General features: G+C 43.5%; 1 protein-coding gene across 1 annotated transcript; it reads right to left on the minus strand.

Annotated features, from left to right (window-relative positions):
* Positions 1-3,386: 3,386 nt before the first annotated feature.
* LOC119321939 (S-(+)-linalool synthase, chloroplastic-like) lies at positions 3,387-7,068 on the minus strand. Its single transcript, XM_037595450.1, has 7 exons — positions 6,741-7,068; positions 6,032-6,257; positions 5,418-5,790; positions 5,021-5,239; positions 4,496-4,634; positions 4,069-4,308; positions 3,387-3,912 (listed from the first exon to the last, which is right to left on the minus strand). The coding sequence occupies exons 1-7, from the start codon at positions 6,921-6,923 to the stop codon at positions 3,640-3,642; spliced, it is 1,653 nt and encodes a 550-aa protein (XP_037451347.1). The 5' UTR covers positions 6,924-7,068; the 3' UTR covers positions 3,387-3,639.
* Positions 7,069-21,914: the final 14,846 nt, after the last annotated feature.

The following is a 21,914-nucleotide window of genomic DNA, read 5'->3' on the forward strand; positions in this document are numbered from 1 at the left end:
CCGGGTGTTTGGAGCACAGACTGTTCTTGTGTTCATCGGCATAAGGGGTCACCAAGGTAGAGTTCTGTAGAACTGTGTAGTGTGCTTGAGACCAACAATATCCGTCCCTGCATATTATTGTCTCCCCTCCAAGCGTGCCTTTTCCAGTCAATCTCCCCTCATACCACGATTTAGGGAGACCTATCTTCTTAAGCCCAGGAATGAAGTCAACACAAAACCCAATGACATCCTCTGTTTGATGGCCCATGGAGATGCTTCCTTCTTGCCTAGCGCGGTTACGGACATATTTCTTTAGGAATCCCATGAACCTCTCAAAGGGGTACATATTGTGTAGAAATACGGCCCCCAGAATAACAATCTCGTCAACTTCAGGGTTAGCTTGTCCAGTGTGAAATCGGGGCACGAGGCTTTGTCTCCTCTAGTATAGCATGTGGGAGAGGACGATGAGACCCCGCCGTGGATTGGAAGCTGCAAGGGTTGGGTGCTCCTATGGCCGAATAATCTTATTCATCTGGAGCCGGCCGAGAACACAACAATAACCACACATCAACAAGCATGTGCGGAGACCACCACCCCGCCTACGCAATTACCAGCTCTTGTAGTGCTGGGTGAGAGCGGCAGATGATGTGATGAAGGGGGTGCAATAGTACTGGCTGATGTAATCGGTCCTGTAGAACAGAGAATGGATGATGAGACGGAGGTCGACCCTATGGGTTTCCTCAATACAAACGTGTATGACTGTGACGTAGATATGATGAGTCAACCATATGACGAATCGGGCTATCAGCATGCTAATGAGGATATGGATGATATGCCCGGGCAAGAAGGTCATTGGAAGGATTGCAAAAAGTCTCTCTTCATGAATTCCTCATAGGACACGCCTGAAGATGCCGCGTCAACACAGGCTCAACTAGCCGGGGGTCGTACAGTGCTTAGCCCGGGAACCCTGGGGCAGGGGTTAAGGAAGGGTCTGGAAGGTGTGCCCAAGAAAAAGGAGAGAAAGAGATCGGGGAAGATAACTGCCTCCAAACAAGCCAGAGCACATAGCAGCCAGACGATGGATTCTGAAGAGCGTGTACCCGTGAAAGGTGCGGCCATGTTCCATCTCACGGGTGAGCCGATGCTACCGCCGAAACTGCTGGAGGCACTACCAGGGGATCTCAGGAGACTGCACGACCATGTGCTGTCGACTGAGAAAAGCCTACTAGCCTCAAAGGATCCAGGATATCCGACATACGCGGCTCGTGTGCCTGAGGGGAAGTGCTACGTCGAGACACGGCCCACGGAGGTGTTCTTCCTGCGGTTTGACCATATCTTTGAGATGTTTCTAACAAGGCGGCTCGATTTTACAATTGTCCGCCTTTTTGTTCTACATATGAGCTCCATCATGAAAAGTGAAGAAGTCTCACAAATCTGTGTGGCAGATCCGTACTACATGCATGAGTCTTTCTTGAGTCTCGGCGACTTTGAGCGTGAAACTGCTAGGGACTACCTCCAAAACTTCATGGTACAGAATAAGGATCGGGAAATTGTCTTCGTGCCTTATCATCCAAAGTAAGTCAGTTTCGGACAACCCTTTCGTACATTTCAATCATTCCTTCTCGCTCATACGGAGAATAATTTGAGGTGTATTTTCCCCACAGCAACGGGCGCGCCGTCCTTATCGTTCTTTACCCGCAAGTCTCCCATGCCGTGTATTTTGACCCTTCCGGAGACTATGAGAAAAAGGACTACACCCACATAATGAATATTCTAGATGATGCTCTCCAAGGCTTCAACATTAGAGGTGGCCACATGCAGATCATGAAACAAAGGAACAAGAAGATGGGTTTCGCACATAAAACTAACTTCTCCTGCATCCATGTCCCAAAACCAAGAAAGAAGGATGGATTCTACATCGTCCATCTCATGATTCAGTTCAACACGGATCACCAAAAGCTTCGCATGACAAGTAGAAATGATGATCATATCCACAAGTGGCTAGAATCTCATGGAGAAGCGGATTATAAACTTAGAGATGACTTCTTTCGCATCCAAAGGGACATTGCGACGATCATCATGAAAGAAGTCATCGATGAGAAGGGGATGTTCCACCACGGCCCTATATCGCGAGCTGACGTCCAAACTCGCATAGGCATGCAACGTCTAGATCTCATGCCGTTCAAGAACCTAGGGTCCATCCTCGATGATATGGAAGGATGGAACTTCTAGTGATTTATGATGCCGACGATGATGATATGTGTCGGTTGAACTTGTATATTTTTTGTAGCGATGAAACTTTGTGATGTCTACGGTCCCTGCCGAACTTGCGTAACGCTACTTTGTTAGTTTGCGTACGATGACCTGCGTACCTCTATTTAATTAGTTTGCGTACTGTATGTTGCATCTAGTTGCTAACCCTTTCTTTTTCGTGTTGCTCTAGTATATTTTGTTGCATATGATTGTACATCCTCTTCATGAAGATGCATGTCTAACATGTACCTAGTTTCTTGATGGCGAGATGGAAGTGCTATGTCGTGTACAAAGGGAAGGTTCCGGGGGTGTACGACGAGTGGCCTGAGTGTCAGGCACAAGTGAATGGGTTCTCGGGCGCCAGCCATAAAGGCTTCAAAAGCAGACAAGAAGGAGAAGCTAGTTACTTGAGGTTCACGCTAGAGCGAGAGAGGACTCGTAACCGCCGCCTCATGTACTGTATAGTTCCACTCTCACTCATAGTGATAGCTCTTCTCGCCTATACCTTTGTTTAGATGGATAACATTGTAGTTGCAAGTATTCGAGACTTGCATGTATCGCTATTTTCGAGATGATGACAACATACCACTTTGTGTTGGATGATGATTATGATGAGACTATTTGTATATATATGCTATGATTACATTTGTGGTCTCGCAGACATTTGTATGTGTATCATGATGACATTTGTATGTGCTAAAGATTCTTCTATAAAGCCTATTCAAATACAAAACAAATATGCAGAAAAAAAACAAAAAACTATTAAAATTAGCAGTAGCGAGTGGAGAAAAGTAAGCAACAGCGCGATAGTAGCAGTAGCGCGCACAGGAGAAGCGCGCTATAGCTATTAGCAGTAGCGAGCTCCACCGAAGAACGTTGCTGCTACACTTGTATATCAGTAGCGCGGGCGCGCACGCGCTGCTGCTACGGGTTAGCTGTAGCACCTTATTAGTAGCGCCGCCTCCCGCGCTACTGATATACCTAGAACCCGCGCTGCTGCTAGGCTTTTCCCTAGTAGTGAAATGAATAAAAGAGGATGTATCTATACATCTAGATACATCCCCTTTTATATATTTTGATGACAAGTATTTCCAGACGGAGGGGGTATATTTATATAATTAACCACTAGCAACTAGGAACACAACCGCTAGAGTCGTGCTATGCACAGGACAAATTTTGAACGATTCACACACGAAGATTGAATACTGCTGGACATGCATATGAGTGAGAAGGGCACTAGCCGCTGGATTTGCATGTTGTGCACAGCTCGGCCACAAGTATCGTTTGTGGAGCAGTTTCACATTAGCTAATGGCGCATCATACTAGTCCACGTTTCAACAGGGCAACCCTACAAAATTGGTGTGCTACATATATAAGACTTACATACACAACAATAGCATGCATTATTCAAAAGAGCAACATCCTAGTGTAATCCTCCAGAGCGGGGAGCCTCTGCTCATCGTCATAGCCATACATGATGCTGACCATCCTTGCAAAGTTGAGAGACGCCCCGATGAAGCTAGGTGGTAGTGTGGACTTTGTCTGAGAGAAGCATTCCCTGTTTAGATGCTCCCATTCACCCGCTATCATATCCAACATGTGCTTCTCCGCATCAGCATGAGGGTTTTCTCTCTGGTACAAATCCTTGTATGATCCGTCGAGCCCTTCCTGCAACTCATCCTGCATGGGACACATAATTTCTTTTCAGATCATGCCTAATGTTGTCAATGTGAACTTGAATGCACACCCACCAGGATATGGTACGAAATAACTCATGTAAATAATTAGTATTACTAATAACATAGTCGTGCGATAAACTTCTCGGTGTGTTCTGACCTTTGCACTCCCCATGTCATCCCAGAGCCTCATGATCTTTGCAGGGCAGGAGATGACCCTAAGGATGTAGTCGTTGTTGTCCTCTGTCAAATCATGCCCAAGCATGAATAAAAGATGCATAAATAAAAGTGGTGCTCCTGAAGTGATGACACCATTTCTTAGGTAGTCCTCCGATGTAGGAACCTGATTAGTAGATAGCCATTTTCCCTCGATCATGAATCCATCAAACAAAGTTGCCCACTGCAAGAAAAAAGGCATGAATGTAATATTAGTTCTTCCATTGTTATTTTCTTATATTTTATTTCATTACAATTAATCACAAATTATATAGCACATAGAAATACGTGAGGTGGTACTATTAATATATTTATTAGTTGCTTAGACAAATGAAACTAAAGAAAATGAAAAAATATTCGAGTAATCATACTGCTTGCTTGAGATGATTGATAGGATTCAGTCCATGCTCTTTTATGACCATATCAGCGATATCATTTGTGATGGTGTAAAGATCCTTGTAACATGATATCATGTAACTCGGCAGTGACTCAGCAGCTGCAAGATCCCACCTGTCAAAATATGCACTTTGCACATGAAACTTTTGTAATAAAAATTATATTATGTGTTCATGTATAAGGTCGTGACTAACCAATGAGTTTGATTATACCATTAGCAAAAATATGCCATTCTGGGCATAAGCAGCCTTGAGTATGCACTACTTTTTCTTTTTGTATGAATGATTACAAAACTATTAGTATATCAAGATATTTCTCGCAAAGGCCTAATGTTTATGTCAAACCAATCCTAATACCTCTTTATACATGATGTGTCAAAATTATAGAATTTTTAATGTGCAATTAGACATATCTAAGATGTCATTCATTTACAAACAAATGTAATTATACTTCATTCCTAAATTCAATGTTGTTGTTATTACGGGAACATCAATGCTCACATTTTGATTGCCTCATTAAAGAGAGAGAGCTCCTCCTGTGTGGCGACAAGATCAAAGATGTCATCCACAATGTAGACCATTGAGATAACCTTTGTGGCCTCAACCCGATATCTTGAGAAGGAGAAACCCTCGAGGATAGTCATGGACCACATGTACCATTTCAGAACTTGGTCCCTTGCAGCTGGAATTTCTTGAGATAATCCCAAATCCACCCACCATCTGTGTGAAAATGAAGTTTTCATAGTAAAAAACCACCACACCATTAATTGTGCCAATACATGAGCAAAAAAATATGTTAATCTATTAATTCCAAGTGAGTTCTCTCTTATCAATATGCAGGTGGGCCAATGTCCGCAACAACTAATAATGGAAGGAGTGTATTTTATTATATTCATACCTCTTAACCTCTTGCATTTCACTTTGATGTTGCAACTTCTTCATCTGAAATTCTACAAGTGCCAGCTTCTCAATTGCAGTGTGCATGGTAGGCAAGTTCTGGAGGTAACTCAAATGATGCCTAGCCTTGTATTGCTTCAGGCTCACATGGTAGGGATGGTCTAGTGACTTCATCACATATCTCGCAAGGTTAGGCTCCAAATACTTAAGTGAAAATTTCAGGTGCTTGCTTGAGAATTCCTTTGCCTTGTAGAGTGAAGCTTCCCCCATGTTGAGGTGTGACATGTCATGCAAGCTCAGCAACCCTCTAAGGTCTTTGCTATGCCTAAGGTTGAAATCACCATTATCGTTTGTGAACTTCTGAAGAACATCGTCTGCCATACACCGACAAGAAGGGGTCTTAGGTGCATGTCATACATAATGAAAACAATACGTCTCATGATAGGTGCTTCTATGCTACACAAGGGATTGTTCTTTTTTATTATTGAACTTGGTTACTCTAAGGCTAATTTATTATTAGCAAAATTATCACATAAAATCATAATTGACAAAGTTGCACTCAAGTTTCCAAACTGGTGTGTTTATCCCAACACACTAAACTAGTATTTTACTGACCTGCCGAAATATAATATCCAACTTCTCTCATCAGCCTTAAGGAAAGGGTTGCGTCAAGTAGATCATCACTATGGAGGAGATCCACAGACGTCTCCATTATGTTATCGATTTCATCCTGGAAATAGTGGTCAATGCAGAGGCGTTTGAGGTGATCAACCGTGCTCAACATTCCTTTGTTGCTTTTCGGATGTTGATGAAGCAACGCTTGAACATTCAATAGGCTTTCCTGGTATTGCACATAGAGCAAACTTCTTTTTAAAAAGAATACAAAGTCTAGATAAGTGCAATATATATCATATATTATTTGCATTCAACAATTGGCGATATCATAGGAAAATAGTGCATCTAATGTAGGTTTATATTTTATTAACATAGTCCAGAAATTAACAATAAAAGATGAGATAGAGATTGAAATTTTGCTCTTTCCAGAAACATCATTAATTATTTAATGAAACACACATTTTCTATGTCTCGCTGGTTCCTGAAGAGGAGTCATTATTCAAAGTTATTTTGAAAAGGCAATCCATGAATTGCTAGACTGTGGTTATAAAATTCTTGAGGAATGATTAAATTTTTGACTCGATTTATACGACATCAATTTAGGGACGGAGACAGTATAATTAGCCAGAAAAAGGCACACAAACATGCTAATTGCATTCAAAGTACATTCTAATGTTGCGGTCTATATATGTACCGTAAAAATATATACCTGGAAGTCAAAATCATCGGACAGCTCATGGGACACAGGCTCCCGCCCGGGATATATCACCGGCGAAGGGCGAAAGAAGCCACTGTTTCGGCCACTCTGGTCACCACTTCTGGCCACCGGCAAAGCCGAATGGAGCAATGGTGCGAAGGAGGAGAAGGAGAAGCATACATGCGCAGTAGCCATCACTAGCGTACTTAAATAATGTGGTGTGTTACAGCTGATCGACTAGGCAGGCTACCTAATTAATTAGGTAACTAACTAGCGTGGATGATATGGGATGAACAAGAGTACGTAGCAGGCTGCTGCTTCTGCTATGTCTTGGGATGGATGGGGGATATGAGCAATGCATGCATGCCCTCCAGATTTATAGGGGGAGGGGAGGAGACGAGGTTGCAGCCGCGTCGATCGTCCACCGAGTGAAGACTATGCATGCGACCTAGGGGAGCCATTTGAAAAATTCACTAAACGTCATGCATGCGCTAATCAAGTTTTGTTTTTCGTCTAGGGCTAGTGCACCATCCATTCTTTGTTTGGACAGTGAACCATGCATCGTGCACACGGTTTCTCCCTGCACCGCACCCACAAGTGGCAAGAGCCCACACACGTACGTACTCTATATAGCTATATTTGTACGTCCTGCCACGTGAACGTCCAGCCACACACGTAAGTACTACTCTGACACCTGGACAAAAGGGTCTAGGTAGTAGAGGGGTCCAACGAAAGGTCTGCAGATTGACCAGTTTTCCATCGGTTGCTGCCTGTCAAGCTCACGACAATGTACGTACTGAACCACTGCTGACAGTGCCAACTTTGACCCCCAGCTGAACCATGCATTCACAGTAGCTAGCTACTAGTAGAGCGGTCAAAAAACATTTACCCCACCCCCAAAATGTAACGTGTGTGTACAACGACTGGTACAGTTGGCATTGTCTCTATGTAAGTGGTGCTTTCTGGAATTCTTGGGTCAAATTGTTATTATTTACTTTTGGTTTGTTACATACAAAGAGTACTGTTCATCCACGTAAATTTGATGTTGAACGGTAGATAGACAGAAAAGGTAGAAAAGGGACAGAAAGGGTGGAGACCCTCCTCTATATGTTTATTTACTTTTGGTTCGTTCCATACAAAGAGCACTGTTCATCCACGTAAATTTGATGTTGAACGGTAGACAGACGGAAAAAGTAGAAAAGGGACAGAAAGGGTGGAGTCTTCACGGAGACTCATGGCTCCGCAATGAGTCAAAGCTCTTGAGTCTTGATCTAGTGGATCCCTCAGCACCGCTTCAATACCAGCAACCTAAAGAAGGACCTTTTTTTTAGAGGAGAGACGTCACCTACAGAAGCGACTGATCACCCACTTAATTAAGTGAATATACCATTTCGCAACCAAAAAAACAAATTTTTCTTCGACGCAATTTTGTATTTCTAGCTATTTATCGGTCTGCAGGTAGGTTCCTTACAGATTTAGAAAAACACTCAGTTATGTTTAGACTGTCCATGTCACCCGCAAAAAAATTTATACCGTCGATGCATCTTTTACTGTCTTTCTCGTAGAAAGCAGCCTATAGATAGAAGACATCCACATGGGTAGTATTTCAGCTCTCTCAGCATTATGAAATGCTGGTACAAATATAGCATGAAGTTACACCACAAAAAGTTCCCATCGATATCTCATAGGAGCATGCCACCAAAAGAAAGAGAATCTCGTATCAATGAGAGATTTTCCATATCCGAGGAAACAAAAAAGTAGAGGATAGTGACCTTTGACTATGAGCAAGCAAACAGCAGTAGGTTCATGCTATTCGGTACTAACACTAACGACGAGGAATTAATTGTTACTTTTCCACACTCTTTCTACTTATACGTCATTGCATACGTTGGAAGTCAAAAAGAACATAAGAAAATGTATAATATACACTAATAAAATTGTATATGCGTCTTAAAATCACAAACATAGAAACATGACATAAAATGTAAATAACCACATTTTTTCGTTTGGTTTTACATGGCTATGACCAAGGTTTTGCTTACTGCCTGAAAAATACATATACCAGGCAGTATCCGCGTTTCTCGCGGCCCCACGAGAAATACCCATCTCAAGCAAAAAAAAGTAATCAATTTTTAAAATTTAAGCACTCCAAGTATAGTAAAACACTCTAGTTCGCAGTTATATCAAAATTCTTAGTTGTGGTGTCGTGGTAACCTACTATTTTGTGCATCGAGAGGTGCTGGTTGGACTCCACTAGTAGAAAAAGGGTCAAACGTGCAGCACATTAGTGCCGGTTTGTATTAGAGCCGGCACTCATGTATACATTAGTGCCGGTTCCAACGGCTAGCCGGGCCGCTCTCATTAGTACCGGTTCGTGGCTAACCTTTAGCACCGGTTCGTGCCACGAACCGGTACTAATGAGGATGGTGGCAGGATGTTGTCAGTCTGGGCCCCCTCCAGCACCTTTAGTACTGGTTCGTGCCACGAACCGGTACTATAGGTAGATGTACATAAACCCTTCGTCCACCCGAGCCACTCTGTTCTTCCCCTTTCCCCTCACTTCTCCTCTGTTCTTCCCCTTTCCCCTCGAGCTCCTCACAAATTTTGCCCAAAATTTGTCAAGATTTGAAGGCCCCCATCCATTCAAATGATCACAAAGGTTAGCAACTTTGTCCTTTCATCTCTCATTGCTAGATTAGCTCTTGCAATGCTTTATATAGTTACTAATTTGTGAGTTTAGTAATTTGGGAGGAAATATATATATGTGCTAGTATTTGATTTATATGCAATTTGAGGTCAAAAATAACACTTAGTTTGCATATGTAGGTGTGGTTTACTTAGTGCCTTCTAAATCTCCGTCGTAACCACCGTCGATCGCCCGCACCGTCCCGTCACCGGCACCACCTTGTGGTGAGCCTCTTGTTCATGTAATTTTATATAAAAAATTGATGTTTGTGTGATTTGGATATATAGTTAATCATGTAATAATTATCTCACCCTTACGTTGTTTGTTATACATAGTGCCATGGTTTTGATATCCGTCCCCGTCGGCCCTCGTCCTTGTTATGATTCGGATGTGGTATATTCTCTTTTAAAACTATTAGTTGCATTTCGTGTTTATGACAAATTATGCCCATCAAGTTGACATAGATATTTTTATCTAGGAGGTATGTGAACCGGAAATTCCAACCGACCCTATTGTCGAGAGGTTAAATTTAGTTGAAAGATAAAACGAGTACTTGAAAAAAATTTGAAAAGAATTGAGGGGGAGAAGATGGAATTGGAGTTGCATGTTGCCGATGTCGTCGATGATCACAAGATCAAGATGGAGAAAATGCGCTTGAAGAATAGAAAGATTAAAAAATATGCCATCGATAGTGAGGCTTGGTATCATTATGCTGTTGGATCAATTGTTACCTTAGTTGCGATCTTGATCGCATTTGTTGTTGCATTTAAATGCTTTAGCTAGAGAGTTATTTGTTTGTTGCATTTAAGTGTTGTATGAACTTTATGTATGAACTTGTATTAATTTGGTCTATTCGGTGTTGTGTAATGAAGATGAGCCGGCAATGGATGTACGATGACCGATGCTCTCCCCAGTTCGTTGAGGGCGTGCATACTTTTCTGCTTGCGGCTGAGGCAAACAAGCGGGCGGATGGTTTTATGCCTTGTCCATGTGGTGTCTGTAAGAATGGTCACAATTACTCTACGTCAAGAACCATTCACGTCCACCTGTTTAAGTCCGGTTTCATGCCCCACTATAATGTTTGGACCAAGCACGGAGAAAGAGGGGTTATGATGGAAGACAATGAAGAAGAAGAGGACGACGACAGCTATCCTGGCCATGGGTTCCCTGAATACGATGATACAACAATGGGGGAAGAAGCTGAGCCGGCAATGCGGGAAGAAGCTGAAGAAGAGGCATCAGATGAGCCCGTTGATGATCTAGGTCGGGCCATTGCCGATGCAAAGAGAAACTGCGCAAGTGATTTGGAGAAGAAGAAGTTGCAGCGCATGTTAGAGGATCACAAAAAATTGTTGTACCCGAATTGCGTAGGTGACAAGAAAAAGCTGGGCACCACACTGGAATTGCTGCAATGGAAGGCAGAGAATGGTGTATCTGACAAAGGATTTGGAAATTTGTTGGTAATGATAAAGGATATGCTTCCAAAGGACAACAAATTGCCCGAGAGTACGTACGAAGCAAAGAAGGCTGTCTGCCCTCTAGGGTTAGAGGTGCAAAAGATACATGCATGCCCTAATGATTGCATCCTGTACCGCGGTGAGTACAAGGATTTGAACGCTTGCCCGGTATGTGGTGCATTGCGCTATAAGATCAGCCGCGATGAGCCTGGTGATGTCGAGGGCGAGCGCCCCAGGAAGAAGATTCCTGCCAAGGTGATGTGGTATTCTCCTATAATACCACGGTTGAAACGTTTGTTCCAAAACAAAGAGCATGCCAAGGCGATGAGATGGCACAGAGAAGACCGTAAGAAAGACGGAAAGTTGAGAGTACCCGCTGACGGGTCGCAGTGGAGAAAAATCGAAAGAAAGTACGGGAAGGAGTTTGCAGATGACGCAAGGAGCGTATGGTTTGGTCTAAGCGCAGATGGCATTAATCCTTTTGGGGAGCAGAGCAGCAACCATAGCACCTGGCCTGTGACTCTATGTTTGTATAACCTTCCTCCTTGGTTGTGCATGAAGCGGAAGTTCATTATGATGCCAGTGCTCATCCAAGGCCCTAAGCAACCCGGCAACGACATTGATGTGTACCTAAGGCCATTAGTTGAAGAACTCTTACAGCTGTGGAATGGAACAGGTGTACGTGCGTGGGATGAGCACATGGGGGAAGAATTTGACCTCAAGGCGTTGCTGTTCGTGACCATCAATGATTGGCCTGCTCTCAGTAACCTTTCAGGACAGACAAACAAGGGATACCGCCGATGCACGCACTGTTTGGATGATACCGACAGTATATATTTGAATAGTTGTAAGAAGAATGTGTACCTGGGACATCGTCGATTTCTTCCGAGCAGGCATCCCGTAAGAAAGAAAGGCAAGCATTTCAAAGGTGAGGCGGATCACCGGACGAAGCCTCGCCATCGTACTGGTGCTGATGTACATGATATGGTCAAGGATTTGAAGGTGATATTTGGAAAGGGTCCTGGCGGACAACCTGTTCCGAAGGACGCGGACGGACGCGCACCCATGTGGAAGAAGAAATCTATATTTTGGGACCTGCCATATTGGAAAGACCTAGAGGTCCGCTCCGCAATCGACGTGATGCACGTCACGAAGAATCTTTGCGTGACCCTGCTTGGCTTCTTGGGGGTGTATGGGAAGACAAAAGATACACCTGAGGCACGGGAGGACCAGCAACGTACGCACGGAGAAGACGGCATACATCAGGGTCATGCAAGCTACGCTCTTACCAAATAAGAGAAGGAAATCTTCTTTGAATGCCTGCTCAGTATTAAGGTACCGTCTGGCTTCTCGTCGAATATAAAGGGAATAATAAACATGGCAGAGAAAAAGTTCTAGAACCTAAAGTCTCATGACTGCCACATGATTATGACGCAACTGCTTCCGGTTGCATTGAGGGGGCTTCTACCGAAAAACGTTCGATTAGCCATTGTGAAGCTATGTGCATTTCTCAATGCAATCTCTCAGAAGGTAATCGATCCAGAAATCATACCAAGGTTACAGAATGATTTGGTGCAATGTCTTGTCAGTTTCGAGTTGGTGTTCTCACCATCCTTCTTCAACATCATGACGCACGTCCTAGTTCACCTATGCGAAGAGATTAACGTTTTGGGTCCTGTATTTCTACACAATATGTTCCCCTTTGAGAGGTTCATGGGAGTCTTAAAGAAATATGTTCATAACCGTGCTAGGCCAGAAGGAAGCATCTCCAAGGGCCATCAAAATGAGGAGGTCATTGAGTTTTGTATTGACTTTATTCCTGACCTTAAGCCGATTGGTGTTCCTAAATCGCGGCATAAGGGAAGACTGGATGGAAAAGGCACGCTAGGAGGGGAACAAATAATATGTATGGACGGACATTCTCTCACTGAAGCACACTACACAGTTCTACAGAATTCCACCTTGGTGGCTCCGTATATGGATGAACACAAGAATTTGCTGAATTTCGTCAACTGATTGCAGACATGTACCATGCATGACACCTCTATTGAAGATGACCTGTACTTGCTGTCCCAGTTACCATCTTCGAATATAATGACTTTCAAAGGGTACGAGATAAATGGTAATACATTTTACACGATTTCCCAAGATAAGAAGAGCACCAACCAAAATAGTGGTGTCCGCTTTGATGCAGAAACCAAGACGGGAAAGGAAACATATTATGGTTATATACAGGACATATGGGAACTTGACTATCGACGTGGTTTAAAGGTCCCCTTGTTTCGGTGCAAATGGGTCAATATGACACGAGGCGGGGTAACGGAAGACCCGCAGTACGGAATGACAACAGTGGATCTCAACAATCTTGTGTATGCAGACGAACCATTCGTCCTAGCCAATGATGTGGCACATGTTTTCTATGTGAAGGACATGTCTACCAAGACAAGAAAAAGAAAAGATAAGGAAGCGAATGCATCGTACGATGAGCCAAAGCGGCACATAGTTCTTTCTGGGAAGAGAAACATCGTGGGAGTGGATGACAAGACAGACAAGTCAGAAGATTATGAAAAGTTTGATGAAATTGCTCCATTCACAGTGAATATTGACCCGAGCATCCCGTTAAATGATGAAGATTTTCCATGGTTACGTCGCAAAGGGACACACGCGAAGAAAAAGTTTCACACCCAAAGATCTGGGATGTGATCGGCTTCACTATCATCATTTTCTTCTGTGTTTCACACCCAGGAGGGAATGTCTTTAATAGTTAGGGTAGTTATGTGTTTTGGCATTTGAAACGCGAAGAAATTTTATGTGCAAACAAATTCTTTTCATGCATTTACTGATTTTTTCCAGCTAAATGACCCTGAAATTGAAAAGCCATTCAAATGAACTCAGAAAAGGTTGAAAGTTGGCATGGTATCATAATTTCATACTCATAGCATGTGCAAGAAAGTAGAGAGGGTTATGGCAAAAACTGGATGCACTTCGTGTACAAAATGGACAATCACTTTCGAAGTATCAGGGTTTCCGACGAAAACTGAACTGTTACAAAGGCATTTCATTTTTTAAATAACCTAAGCATTACTAAATTGAATATAATGATAAAACACACTAATATTGAACATAAGAAAAAAGAATCACTGAAAAAACTTTTTTCAAAGTTAAGTTATTCACAAACTAGTGATTCACACAAATTTCAAATAATTCAAAATTTAAACTATTCAAATTTGAAATCTACCGGCACTAACAGAAAGTTTGTAATTTTTTGTATCTAAAGCAAAAATATTCACAAAGAAACTCTAAATACAGCAAAAAACAACTCAAAAATAAATAAAACAAAAAAATAAAGCAAAAAAAAATTAAGAAAAAAAAGCCCGCCAACTGGGCCAAAGCGGCCTGCATACGACTAGCGACACAACCTTTCATCGGGCCAGGATGCTGGCCCGCGAAGGCCCAGTTGGCCCACAAGGCGAGGAGGACAGGTAGGCCCAGTAGGCCTGATTAGGAGAGGAGCTCGAGAGAGCTACCGCACTGGGGCTTATAAACCAGTGCGGTAGCCCCTCGACTAGCGAGGTGGGACTAAACTTCCGCACCGCACCTGCGCCAGCGCACCCCCTTTAGTACCGGGTCGTGGCACAAACCGGTACTAAAGGGAGGTGCCTTTAGTACCGGTTTGTGCCACCACCCGGTACTAAAGGGGGTCGCTTCCCGCCGCTTGGCCTGGCCAAAACAGACCTTTAGTACCGGTTGGTGGCTCCGTCGCCGCCCCGTCGCCGCCCCGGCCCGTACGTCCCCGTCCCCGTCGTCGCCGCCCCGTCGTCGCCGCGCCCGTCGCCGTCCCCGTCGCCGCGCGCCCCCCGTCGCCTCTCGCCTAGCCGGCCGGTGAGCGCGCGCACACACACATATACATTTTTAGTTATAGATTTTTCTGTTTTTAAGAAATTGTTAGACATTTTTCTGTTTTTTAGAAATAGTTAGAAATGTTAGAATTGTCAGATTTGTTAGAAATGTTTGAAATTGTAGAAATTTTTCTGTTTTTTAGTTATAGAAATATATAGTTATAAAAAAGTTAGAATTGTTAGAAATTTTTCTGTTTTTTAGTTATAGAAATAGTTATAAAAATGTTAGTTATATATATAGAAATGTTATAATTTTTTTTTCTGTTTTTTAGTTATAGAAATATTAGAAATGTTATAGAAATGTTAGTTATATATAGCATTGTTAGAAATGTTTGTTATATAGAAATGTTAGAAATTTTAGTTATCAAAATCCAATCATTAAAAAAATGTTACTTTTTGCGGGCATATAGCTAGTATTTGTTCTCGACGATGCCCCGCCCGCATCCTCGCCGTCGACCCGTCCGCGACGACGTCCAGCCGACCCATGTCCGGGACTGGGCTCCGCCGGGCTGGCACTGGGAGGTGCTGCTTGGAGGGGCGCGCCGCTTGACGAGGAACCCGACCGCGGGTCCAGTCGTCGACCCTGATCTCGTTTGGTGGCGTTCGCGTGGGCCAGTTTCGGTGCGGAGGGACCCGGCCCCGCCGGAGGTGGTACGTCGCCGTGTCAGGGAGGAGGACGAGCACGTCCATCGCTACATGGTTGCGTTAGAGGGCGGCAGGTTCTCCAATACGTGACAGTATCTTCGGGGATCTCACTTCAGCTATGATCCTGTGAGGGTTCCTTCTCTTTGGGTGTCCACTGCCCGCGCCGGAGGAACCGCGAGTGTCCTAGATTCTTCTGTAGTATTCGATCTTTATTAGCTAATAGCCAGTGATGTACTATTCAATATTATATATTATTCGAGATGATGTATTCGAGATTATATCTATTATTCTGGACGATGTATTCGAGATTATATCTATTATTCGAGATTTGAATACTAAATTGTTTTATATTTCTTTTGGATTAGTTAAACAAAAGCTATGGCAGACAATACCGACAGAGAGGGAGAACAGACCATGTTCGATATGATACGCGGGGCAGATGATAATCAAAATGAAGAAGATTATGATGGCTCCGAATTTCTAAACAACACCGGAGAGGGTGATATGATATTCGATCACGACGAAGTCATGAATGATTATGACGATGACGAAGAACATGATCCTGAAACAACAAACACCGACGAGGTATATATATTTATATAAGCAGGCATCTGGTGATCATCACATGTTTTAAATGACTTGAAGATATATTAACGAATCGATCTTTGTTCTTTCAGCAATCCGCATCGAGCAAATCTTCAGACAAAAGGACGAAACGAGGCCCGAACAAAAAGTTGAAGCCGGGCGTAAAGTCCAATATCGAGGCATGCGTCCCTACTGGCAAACCATTGGCGCCTAAGAAGATTGCGGACAAGTTCGTTCGTCAGTGCGGAGTTCTTGTGAAGGACCAACTCCCGATCAAACTTCAAGAATGGAGAGCGCCAGCAAAGCCACGTCCAGATGTTACTTATGTCGACAAGAATCAAAAAGATCTACTTTGGGATACTCTCATGGAACATTTCACCCTACCAGATCACTTCACAGAAGCAGATGTGCAGAAAGTCAAATAGGCTTCTCTTAAGATGATGGCGACTGCTTTCAAGAACTACAAGAATGATGAATGGAACAAGTACGTTAACGGAGGAAGGAAGACTCCAGTATTCAAGGGAACACTGGAGAACCAACATGATCATTGGGCCGATTTCGTGAAATTCAAGGATTCGGAATTAGCTAAGGAACGGTCGATAATAAACAAGAAGAATGCCGAAAAAAAGGATAAGTTCCATAAGCTGGGGCCAGGTGGCTATGCGGTGGCAATGCCTAAGTGGGATAAGTCTGAGAAAGAGATGGAGGATGCAGGTGTCACTCCGGCTACTAAGTGCTGACCCCCCAGGGTCAGGACTTGGTTCTATGCGCATGGGGGGGAGTTGGATCGGGAGAGAGGCAATGTTTCGACGAGGGCAAGTCTGAAGGGAGCCGAAGATGCGATACTTGTTGCAATAGAAGAGGCACGAACGGGGGTGTTCCATCCCAACAGAGAGAACGACGAGCTTACGCGTGCCCTGGGAAATCCTGAACACCCGGGAAGAACACGAGGCAAGGGCGCTCTGCCGTGGTATGAGGGGTTTTCAGACTGGAACAACGACTACAGAACCCGTGCGAGAAAGAAGATTTCGGAGGAGAAGAAGAGGAAGATGGAGGAGGAGCAGAGGAAGCGGGACTATGAACGCCTTCAAGGCCTAGAAGCAAGTCAAGCGGAATTGGCAGTCAAATTCCAGCGGCAGCAGAAGCAGATCGACTCACATACCCATCAAAGGGGGTCTCAGCAGCTGCAGCAGCTAGCGGATGATCCAGCATTGGATAGCACCGGCCCATCCATGCCGAGAAGCAGCGTGGGTTCCGTCCCGGACGACCCAATGCTGGGTAGATACCCCGTGGATGACATCACGGAGAACACTAACTGCGAGCTACACGTCAAAATGAAGAACATATCCATGAAGGTGGTGGACGGCTATGCTTTCACAAATCCCCCCGAGGCAACCTTCCATTGCAACCCGATTCCAGCGGGCTATGCTCGTGTCGTGGTTGATGAGGTGGTGGACCCACCATATTCGGGGCTACAGCTTGACATTGCTGGAGGTGACGGCGAGCGCTTTCTCGGAGAGGCCAAACATCGTATCATCCTATGGAAAAAGGATTGCATCATCTTTCCAAGGCCACCGACACTGCGTCACCCGAGTCCTCGTCGAAGTCCGCCACCGAGTCAGCAGACTCCCGCTCCTCCAAGTCCGGCAAAGTGTCAGGACAATCCTCCTCCTCCAAGTCCGGCAAAGTGTCAGGACAATCCTCCTCCTCCAAGTCTGCCACAACGTCAGACATCCACTCCTCCTCCAAGTCCAGCACAACCTCAGGCCACTCCTCCTCGTCCAACTCAGTCCCGTCAGCCGTCTCCGCCGCCTCAGCAATCGCAGAAGAGACACCCCGCAGCTCTGGTGCGTAGCCGTACGAGTCGAGGTAGTACAGGAAGTACAGGCGGAGGCAAGCGGTATAAATATGGTCCAAGCCTCAAGGCTCTTCCGCAGAGGTCTTATGACAGGTCCGAGGAGGAAATCACAGCCATATCGAAGGCCGAGGTGGAAGGCCATTTTGCACCGAAACCGCCACCTCCGCCAAGGGAGAAAGTGCCTGAGGAAACGATTGACCACTTCATTCGTATGGCTCAACCACCAGCTTCCAAGCCTGTTGACACAGACTATGAGCGCCACATCAGGAAGTTAAATCGAGCACGTCTACAAAGGGAGGCGAGCACGTCTACATCGGGATCGAGCAAACAAGAAGCAGCTGCCAAAAAATGCGGGAAAACCATTCCCCAGCTAGGAGAACAGGCGGCGCAATCGATCCCCTCGCTTGTTGTGCCAACAACAGGTGACAGTACGCGCCCCCAATATTATTGTGGGCAAACAGTGCATATTCCCGAGGTGGGCAATGTGGTAATAACGGAGGAGCATATAATGCAGGCTGAAGTTCTCAACATCACTGTTGGACAACTCCTCGAGATCGAGCCCATGCCTTTGCTTAGAGAGGATGAAGTAAAACGGAAATATGTCCGGGGCCAACCTTTGGTCGCGCCAGACAAGGTCAAGAACCTCCCAACGAGAATGTATGAATTGCGTCAATGGTACATGAACATTACCAAGATTTCAGATCGAGTGTCCCTCATGGTGAATGTCAAGAATGACCATTACTACCATGAGAAAGCTGGGTCCGTTGAGTATTTAGAACTGTTTCAGTTATACAATAAGGAAGCACTCGACAAATCTATCGTCAGTTGCTATTGTCTGTAAGTGATTTCTTTCTATAATTTAAGTCTCAAGCTAGCTGTAGTGATCCTTTTGAGATCAATCATTACCTGTAATTATCCTCACTATATTCTTTTCTGTGGTATTATGCAGGATGAAGATATATGAAATGAGAAAAGGTGGACGCTATGGCATTGGGTTCATTGACCCAAACACCGTTAATGAATTCACATGGAAGATAAGTGAACGTCTTGCAAAGGAAGTAGAGGACAGCATGCTAGAGTTCTTGAAGCGCCTCAAATACAATGAAGATATACTACTTCCTTACCACTTTGGGTGAGTCACACTGTCTTGTACTACAAATTCTCTGTTTTTGCCTACTAGCTAGCTACATGTTTTTGCTAACATATGCCCGCTTAATTAAGACATGTAAACGTGTGTGCATGCAGATTTCACTGGGTCTTGTGTATCATTAAAGTTGACGCCGGAACAGTTGAAGTACTGGACTCACTAGTCTCAAAAAACACTGACTTTAACATCTTGTATGGGATAGTCAACATGTAATTTCAATCATTATTAACTATATATCTCGGCCTATTTAGTTCGTCATTTCATGATATGAACTATTTAATAACCCTTTTATTCATTTTTTTTGTCGGCGGGCAGGGCTTGGGCAAGATTCATCAGCGTCACGCCCGGCGAATGGAAACAAAAGCTTGAATGGTTTCGACCCAAGGTAAGTAATTAAGTAGTACTAGCTAGCTAGCTAGCTAGCTGCCATCTCTTTAATTATCATGCTTGATTAATTTTTATCTGATCAAATTCCATTCTCGTAAAGGCCCTGAAGCAGGCGCAGGGGACTGATCTGTGTGCATTCTGCGTTTGCGAGACCATTCGCATGATGGCGTCCGAAAGGAGCAGATCTCAAAGACAGCAATGGGTACGCTTGTCAGAACACTATTCACAATTTTTACACCATTATCGATATCTAGCTAGTCACACAACTAATACACATGCATATTGATCTCCTTCTTAACAGTTCAAAGAGGTGCGGGAGAAGCTCATAGAAACGGAGCGCGTAGAAGCACTTCAAGAGGAAATAGCGGGATTTTTGCTCGACCAGGTCATAAATCCGAATGAAGAATTCTATTACCCGCTACCGCCCCAATGAAAACCACTTTCAATGTCATCGTGCTCCGAAGGCACCAATTAGACTGGCTTCGAAGGCAACATTCATATGTAGGAGAAATTGTATATATCTATACATGTGTGTATGTGTGAATTAATTAATATGGTGGTTTAATTTGTGAGACATTGATGTGATATATATATGCATGATTGGTTCTACTAGAAATTATATATATATATATATATATATATATATATATATATATATATATATATATATATAACGTGTACAATGTGTAGTATCGTAAAATACCAGCAAACGAAAAAGAATTAAAATGGAAACACAAAATTAAATGAAAAAGAAATCATAAAACTAAAAACCCTCCAAACCTTATAGTACCGGTTGGTCTTACAAACCGGTACTAAAGGGCTCCAGGTCCTCGGAGCTGGCTCGTGCCACGTGGTTGCCCTTTAGCACCGGTTCGTGCCTTTAGTGACCATTAATTAGTGCCGGTTATGTAACCGGCACTATAGGGCCTTACGAACCGGTGCTAATGCCCGGTTCTGCACTAGTGCTCGTCTTCTCGCACTTTTTTTGTTTTTTTTTCAGAACAGGTAAGTAGGAAAGTAAAAAATAATAATGACCCAAAGAGTCGTACCAGCAACCTCACACCGCTTAACACGCACGTAGTAGACTTTCCACTGAGCTAATACCTCTTTTGTACTACGTGTGAAAATTATTATTTGGCTGGACATAACAAGAGTCGCTGCCTCAGCTATGTTGTTGTCTGGAGAGCCTGTTGGTTCAACGAATTACTTCTGAGATTGGCTGCAGTTCGGTCAGTGACCTAGCTATCCTCCCTTAGACTGGCTGCAGTGGAGCCATATTCAGGCTTAGTCTAGAAGCAAAAGCGCACTTCGCTGCACAGTCTGTGTTCTGATTGATTGTACAGTTGTTGTTTACTTTGGGCCTCTGAATCTCCTCTGGTTTAACCTTTGTGAGTCGAAGAAATTTCCTCTGGCGAATTTATATTGCATGAGTATTTGTCTTGTGCTAAAGGAAATTGGAGATTTTGGAGAAATTGTTGCCAATAGAAAATTCCTTCTCTTGCATTATTTATCACAACCAGCTCCTTCTCAAGCAAAAGTGGGTCATGCAAGTCTTGACAACAGACCTGGCACTTGCCTTCTTTTAAACCTATAATTAGTGTTGCCATTTCAGTTAACATCTGCATCACTTCAATTTATTACTACCAGAAAACATAATTAAATATCAGGTGCAAGCATACTAGAATGATCCTGCAAAACGAGAAGATTTGTCAAAAGGATTTATTCAAGTATTTACACAGAACTCCTGCAAAAAAGAGTATTTAAGTGGGCACACAAGGCTGTCAAACGCTGTCTGTACCATGGCTAGCTAGATGTGACGACTCTTGCTTTTTAACAATTGTTGTTTATGTAGTAGCCTTAGTTCTTTTTTTTTCATTTGTTTGTTTGGTTGGCCATGGCTTGTCTCGTTTTTGTATGCATTTTGTCATCTTTACACATTCTCCTAGCGAGTGCAAGAAACAATCTTGTTCAAGAGAGATGCATGCTTTATTGTTGTCCACAAAAAGAAGGCCTAGTCAAAACAATCTTGCGCTTCTGGTAATATCATACATGCAAAACATTCAGATGCAATAACAAAACAATGCTAGTAACATGTGCTGATAAGGAGCCTGAAAATGTACTGTCTTTACACATCACGGGACTTAATAATGCAATATCACATGAAAGTTATGGAAGGTCAGAAAGGCTAACCAGATGGTTTATAATTGTAAATCTAGGCACATCGTATTCCAATGATATTCCAAATTACCAAAGTTAAACTTTCATAATCCCTAATCACAGCTATTCGCTCCAAGCTGATGTCGTGTTACTTACATATACTTTATTGTTTGGTGGAAACAAGTTGGTGAAGAGGTAATTAGAGAAGGGGAAATTAATCAGTAGGGCCACTTAAGATGCCATCATTTCCTTAGTTACACATGAAAACAAGCACTACAAATACTGTACTTGACCTATAGTTTGAAAAAGTTGTTGAAAACTAACTAAGGGCTTGTTCGGTTGGAAGTTGTTTTAAGAGAATTGGA

Source organism: Triticum dicoccoides, chromosome 6B, assembly GCF_002162155.2.
Source record: "Triticum dicoccoides isolate Atlit2015 ecotype Zavitan chromosome 6B, WEW_v2.0, whole genome shotgun sequence".
In the NCBI taxonomy this organism is placed as follows: domain Eukaryota; kingdom Viridiplantae; phylum Streptophyta; class Magnoliopsida; order Poales; family Poaceae; genus Triticum; species Triticum dicoccoides.

Coding starts and splice junctions, on each gene's coding strand:
- LOC119321939 (XM_037595450.1), bottom strand. CDS start 6,923: ATGGCTACTGCGCATGTATGCTTCTCCTTCTCCTCCTTCGCACCATTG. Junction 5,240..5,417: donor GAAATGCAAGAGGTTAAGAG/GTATGAATATAA, acceptor ATTTTCACACAG/ATGGTGGGTGGATTTGGGAT. Junction 4,309..4,495: donor TCAATCATCTCAAGCAAGCA/GTATGATTACTC, acceptor TTTTTCTTGCAG/TGGGCAACTTTGTTTGATGG.